General features: G+C 46.4%; 1 protein-coding gene across 2 annotated transcripts in view; it reads right to left on the bottom strand.

The window, feature by feature from the left end:
* Trpc4ap (transient receptor potential cation channel subfamily C member 4 associated protein) overlaps window positions 1-3,642 on the bottom strand; it is a 71,927-nt gene extending 68,285 nt beyond the window's left edge. The window contains exon 1 of one of the 2 annotated variants that reach the window (XM_005363074.2): window positions 3,338-3,642. In XM_005363074.2, the coding sequence (XP_005363131.1) occupies window positions 3,338-3,505 (168 nt within the window). In that variant the 5' untranslated portion in view covers window positions 3,506-3,642. The remainder of the gene's footprint in view (window positions 1-3,337) is intronic. The other variant, XM_005363075.2, reaches the window with a different exon arrangement.
* Between the last annotated feature and the right edge of the window lie 3,040 nt (window positions 3,643-6,682).

Genomic DNA, 6,682 nt, shown 5'->3' with positions numbered 1-6,682 from the left:
AGACCAGCCTGGTCTACAGACTACAGAGTGTGTTCCAGAATAGCCAAGGCTACTTAGTGAGACTCTGTCTTGAAAAACAAAAACAAAAAAAAAAAAAAAGAAAGAAAGAAAAAGATATTAAGTAACTTTCCCAAAGACATAAAGCAAGTATGTACCTGAGCCAGGTTTCAAATCACAGGTTACCTGACTCTGGTACTCTTTAAAGCCATGGGGTTTCTGGAGAGTAACTACAGACAGATACTGCAGTGGATACAATACTTCAATTCAAACAGTTTCCTGAGTCTTTCTTACAAGTGTTTGGCATGATTTCAGGCTCTGCAGATCCAAAGACAAATCAGACACTCTCTTAAAACGTGCAGCCTAATTACTGCTAGCCAAGAGCAACTATTTATCAAATAACCAGGATGATACACTGGTTAAACTTTCTGGACCTGTGTTTCACCTGATTCTCAGAACAACCTTATGGGACAGATGTCATGAGTACCGTTTTAGAAAGGATGAAACAGATTTGAAGAGAATAACTTAGCTTAGGGGCACTGGTTAAAAAAGATTGGAAGTAGGATTCAATTCAGACCCATTTTACTTCAAATCCAGACTTTTCCAGGAAAATTCTACCATACGGTATTACTCAGATAAACCAGGGCACGGGTCAAACTCACAGCAAAGAGAAAAGTAGAAGGTGGTTGCAGAGGCTGGGGTGGGCATGAGGAGCTGCCCAGTCCACCCAGTTTCAGGTCTGCAAGCTGGAAGTTCTAGACTGGCTGCGCATCAGTATGAGAACAGTAAACACTGCTGACCTGCATAGCTTCAAACAGTTGTGATGAGCAGCTGCTGTATATTTTTTTTTTATTTAAAAGGTATTTTTAGGCAGGTGGTATTCTTGTTACTGCCCAGCCTGCTGCCCCTTACAGTATACTTAATAAATCTGTCTTCTTCCCCATCCCACCACCCCCTCAAAAAAGTTTTTTAAAAACCTGGCACTTTCCTACTGTGCCATATGCCATAACCAGTATGTGTACTGTGCTAAGGAAATATGGGTGAGCAAATAATTTATTCTGAATAGCAGGAGAGGGGATAGGGAGAGCATAGCAAGGAAAAGAACTGAAAAAGTCTGCTAAGAAAGGAAACTATGCAATGTTAAGGTCTCCACTTCATTATCACTCTTTGGGAGACAGGAATTCCTAAGTCAACCTCTGAAATAGCTCCCACACCTGTATAAAACTATCAAAGAAATAAGCGATTACAAACTAAGAAAGTATTGTGGTCGAAACAAACTTTGGGCATCGACAAAGCGATAGTGGGGATCACAATGACCGGTCAAAACAAGCTCCAAGAATATTCCAGTAGCCTTATAATGCAGTTTCCTAGCATTTCGGCACTGGTAACAAATGTTTCCCTAAACTGCCTCATCCAGCGTGCTACAGAATTCCCCGGGCTCACTGTCTTTAGGACACAGATCATCTAGTGGGTGTTTAAAATTGCATTGCCTAGCCTTTCTGAACTTCAATTTCCTCATCTGGGGTAAGAGATGAGCTCACCCGGCTGACAATCAACTGCCAGGGGTGGTGTAATTCCAGCACTAAGAACACAGAAGCAGCAGGACTGCCTCAAGTTCAAACCCAGTCTAGTCTACATCATAAGTTCTAGGCCTGCCAGATCTATGTAGTGAGTGCCTGTCTCAACTCAGTGAACACCTTGCACACTGACTGACCCAAAATATGTGATCATTAAAGGTTAGTTCCCTTTCTGCCTGTCCCTACATACTGAGCTCAGTGACAAATCCTGGCTTAAAGGACAGAGCAAGTATGTCTCAGATCTTCTTAAGGCAGATGCAGAAACGCAGTGAGGAAAAGATGCCCATCTACAGTTTCTGTGAAAAAATATGGCTACCCAAAACTGCTCCTTCATCTGTAACTCTCCACAGGTACAATCGCCCCTTTGCCTTTTTAGTCCTTTGAGGAGTACTCCAAGGGCTCAAAATGAACCTTAAATAGACAATGGTACTTTGAGAAAAACCCCACACCTATTCCCTCGTCCACTCACCTAGCTCCCACCCCCTCCAAATCAACACTTACTGGTTTCTTGTATCCTCCTCAAAACTATATGTAAAAGCTATCTTTAAATTAAGCTAATGTCCTGTGTGCGCGTGTGTCTCTCTCTCATTTTATTTTGCAAAACAGGGTTTCTCTGTGTTACAGCCTTGGCTGCCCTGGAACTCACTTTGCAGACCAGGCTGCCCTGGAACTCAAAGAGATCCATCTGCCTCTGCCTCCTAAGAGCTCGGATGGGCCCGGATGAGCTAATGTTCTCGATGTAAGTTCTGGGACCACCTGGGAGAATGAGGCAACAAAGAGGCGAGCCAGCCATTCTGCTTTATTCTAAGGTCGTGCCCTACCACCCACAAGCACACACACATGCACACATACACGCACGCACACACGCACACATACACGCACACACAAAGCACCACGCGCGCGTGCAGGACACCAACAGGTGTGATGCTAGGCCAGGCATTAACTCTAACATTTAAGAGTACCCTTCGGCCCTTACACGCACCTGAAATACACTAACACTTCACATTACTATCTCCTTTGAATCTAACAATAACCTTAAGTATTACTTAAATGAGTAATACTAAGTCACAGAAAGGTAACTTGCCCAAGCAAGAAAGAGAGTAGGGCATTGGACTCGGGCTTAACTAAAGTTCTTCCTCCAAAGCATTTCGCCCTACACTGGCAAAAGTCTCTGCACCCGTTGGAGCGAAGCCTAATGTGGGAGACAGGCATGAAAAGGGCAGACAACAAAGAAATATGCAATTACAGGCTAAGAAAATAATGCAACCGAAAACGAACTGGAGGATTTGACAGAATAACAACAGGGGCCTACTTTAGAAGAGGAGGAACGTTAAGGCCTCTTTAAGAAGATGACATTTATGATAGGCTTGCGAACCGTTCGGGGGGGCTACAGTGAGAAGGACCCCGTCCTGCTCACAAGGAGCAAATGCGAGGCCAGTAGAAGATGAAGCCAACTCGCCAAGGTCCCCCCGACGTGCAGACGTGGCGCAGGGAAATGAGGATCTAGAAACTCGGCCCACGACACATACGCGCCATCAATACCTCAGGCAGCCCGACCCCACTCGGCCCAGACCCGTAGGCCTCCCAGGCGGCCGCTGCCCATCGTCCCACCGCGGCTGACAGCGTCCGGGCGGCACATAGGACAGCCCCGCGGCCAGCCAAGGGGGATCTGGCCGGTACCGCAGCGGCCTGGGAAGGCCTCTTTCCCGGCCCCCGGCCAGCTCCAGCCCGCCCCGCCCCGCCCCTCCGGGCCGGCCTCGTACCTGCACCGCCCGGATCAGGCCCCGACCGGTGAGCTGGCCCTGCCGCAGCTGCAACAGGATGTTACCGGGCCGCGGCCGGCCGCCCCAGCCACCCCACGCCGCCGCTGTAGCAGCCGACTGTCTCCCTCGGCTGGCCCCAGCTCCAGCCGCCGCCGGCGCTGCCGCCATGTCTCCTCGTCCGACAAACAGGAAGCAAGCGGCCCCGGAGCCGCGTAGATTTCTACGGGGCGACGGAGGACTCTCCACATCGCCCCCAGTGGACCGTCGCGGAGATGCAGGCCGCGTGGCAGGGGCTATGCGGGACCCGAGGGCCTATGGGAAATGTAGTCTTTCTCCCGAGGCCCGGCAGATGACAGAGATGCTGAGTTTCCTGGACCACCTGTTTTCCCACATCCCACCTCCAGCATTTTGCTTCAAATGGAAAACCAGTCGCTGAGTGCGCATGCTCTCAAATTTCTTGTCTATTTAGGAATGATGCAGCTGAGTGGCCAGTGAACGGCCCTAGGCCCTAGGTCAGAATTGACACTTGACTTTGATTCCTGTCCCCTTCTGTCTACATCCTGACATCAGCCAAGTCACCACACTCTACCCCCGCACCTCAATTAGGCCATTCAATATGTAGTCCCCAGAAGTTGCATCAATTAATATTTGTATTATAATTAATAAATGCATTTTATGTAAGTAATATATAAAGAACCATCAATGAATTATTGCTTCTTTAAAGAAAATGATGGAAAATATTTCATGAATTACAAAATTGTGTCGGGATTAATAATTTTACAGATGTCCGTAAACAGTTTCTAAGGGAGCCAGCCATATTCCTGCTGAATAGGTCGAGGAGGCAGGGGGTGAGGTGTTAAGCAGAACAGTGGAGGACCCTGTGAGGTGATTCGGGTTACAGGGACCACAGCAAACCCACACACAAGTAAATGTAACTGGCTAGGTTGTGGTGAAGTTCAATGAAATAATGCGAGGAGGGGCGGTTATTAAGCTGTATCCTCTGCCAAAGAGAGCACAGCGCTGGTTTCCCGCTCCAGGGCGTCCTCTTCCGAACTCACATACTCCTGATGAACCTCTTTAGCACGGTGGAGCCAATTCTTTCCCCATCTTCTCTCCTAGGAGGCGATCTTGCAACACCAATAAGGAGAGCTGAATGCAATGAATTAGGAGGTCATGAAGTTTGCTACTTGGAATTAAGGTGGCTGTAATCTGTTGCCCAAACCAAAATCCCCTAAAGAGTGAAATGACGTAATAAATGATTACACTAAAACCACAGACACTTATGGGCACTGCCAAGGTGAACTGTAGTGTGGTTAGCATCTTCATGTCCACTTAGAAGGTACGATTTCCACTCACCTGCCGCAGATCCCCACTAGATCGATTTTAAACAAATGAAACAGGGCTCAAGAGATGAGTCCGTGGGTAGAGGCACCGGCTGTCAAGACTGAGGACCTAAGCTGGGTCCCTTGGACCCATATTGGTTCAAGCACAGAAATGACTCTTCCAAATCTCTCTCTCTTTCTCTCTCTCTCTCTCTCATACACACATACACACAAATTAAATATGATTTTTAAAGTTAAGAAAAATCTATGTTGGAAGAGAGCAAGGAGGAGTATATGGGAGGGTTTGAAGGGAGGGAAAGGAAGAAAAGTGATGTAATTACATAATAATCTCAAAAAAGTAAAAGAGATCATTTTTTTAAAAAAGAAAAACTTTATTAAAATAAATAAAAGCATTTTTTTTAGTGAAACTGTCCCATCCTGAAATCTGTATGGGTCAAACAAAACCCTGAGTGTTTATGACCAGGAAAAGGAAGTTTATCCTGAGGTGGAGATTTTCTTCATGCCAATGAAGAAAAAAAATCAGGTCTTTAACTTTACACTAGAACCTAAAATTCATCTTAGACCATGAAAGCTGAACAACAGCCACCAAGTATGTTTCTAAAGCTGGGGGCAGTAGCAGGAGCACACTGCATAAATTCTCCACCCGCAGACCACTGGATGGGATTTTAAACGGTAGGTTTGAAATACAGATTATACTTCCACAAAGCTGCTAAAGGTTAAAGGCAGATGATGGTATATGTGCATTCTCAGATAACTAATTAGATAAAGTTCCAGGATAGTCAGGACTACACAGAGAAGCTCTGTCTCAAAAAACAAACAAACCACCAAATAAACAAAAAAGTTAAAAGCATTTAATGGTAGCAACAAGTGTAAGATAATAAGATAACCCTCTTATGATTTGGGGAAACAAAAGTCTTAAGTATAAAATCCAGAACCATGGCTGGAAGACCTCAACAGGATAACTTCCTATACAAGAAAGCATTAACAGCCGTAGAAGGCACATGACATTCTGGGAGTTAACTTAGAATTTGTGAAAAGCCGGGCGGTGGTGGCGCACGCCTTTAATCCCAGCACTCGGGAGGCAGAGACAGGTGGATCTCTGTGAGTTCGAGGCCAGCCCGGTCTACAAGAGCTAGTTCCGGGACGGGCACCAAAGAAAAACTTCTTATCCTGTTTGCCTCGAGTTCTCCACCCCAGATGGTGTCTGAGCCACTGACTTTCTCATCCCCTTCCTTCTCATCAAAGGCTTCTGCTCTTGTTACCTGCCTTCATCGCTCCATCTTCAGTTAGAGGTATTTGTGATCTGTTTTGTACTTTGCCACACCCATCTCCAGTACCCAGGACAGTGCCTGGAACCCTCGGCAATAAAGTTTTTTGATACAATCAATCGATCACTCGTCGGATAAAGCTACTCCTGCAAAATCAAACAGCACAGTAGAAAGAGGGGTTGGAGCAGCTGGTGAGATGACCCAGGGGCAAAGGCACTTCCTACCAACTCTGAGGACCTGAGTTCAATCCCCAAAACCCAAATGGTGGAGGCAGAGAAGCCATTCCTGAAAGCTGACCTCTGAACTCCACCCCAGTGCCATGAGGTGTGCACACGCAGACACAAAAAGGGAGGGGGGAATAAGTGTTGTTTTGAAGGTAATAGATGACCAGGAATAGGCGATTCATAGGGGAAAGATGGCAAATACATGTAGAAAAGCACATAAGTCTCCTCGTTTTCCCCAGAGTGGATTGCTGATGGTGAAGTCTGCTGGGCCTTTCCAGAAAACCATTTTTTATCCATACGAAGTGAGTTAAAAGTGGATTTCTTTTGACTCGGTAATACTCCTTTAGCATGACACTGAACAACACTCTGGCTAGTATAATTCTAGAAGATATAGCCAGAGCAATTAGTTTAAAACAAAACAAAACAGCCGGTTGTGGTGGCGCACGCCAGTTGGATTTGCTGAAGGAGGCAGAGGCAGGAGGATCACGAGTTCGAGGCCAGCCTGGGCTA

This window comes from Microtus ochrogaster, linkage group LG8, assembly GCF_000317375.1.
Source record: "Microtus ochrogaster isolate Prairie Vole_2 linkage group LG8, MicOch1.0, whole genome shotgun sequence".
NCBI lineage: Eukaryota > Metazoa > Chordata > Mammalia > Rodentia > Cricetidae > Microtus > Microtus ochrogaster.
This window is presented reverse-complemented; position numbering and strand designations above follow the sequence as displayed.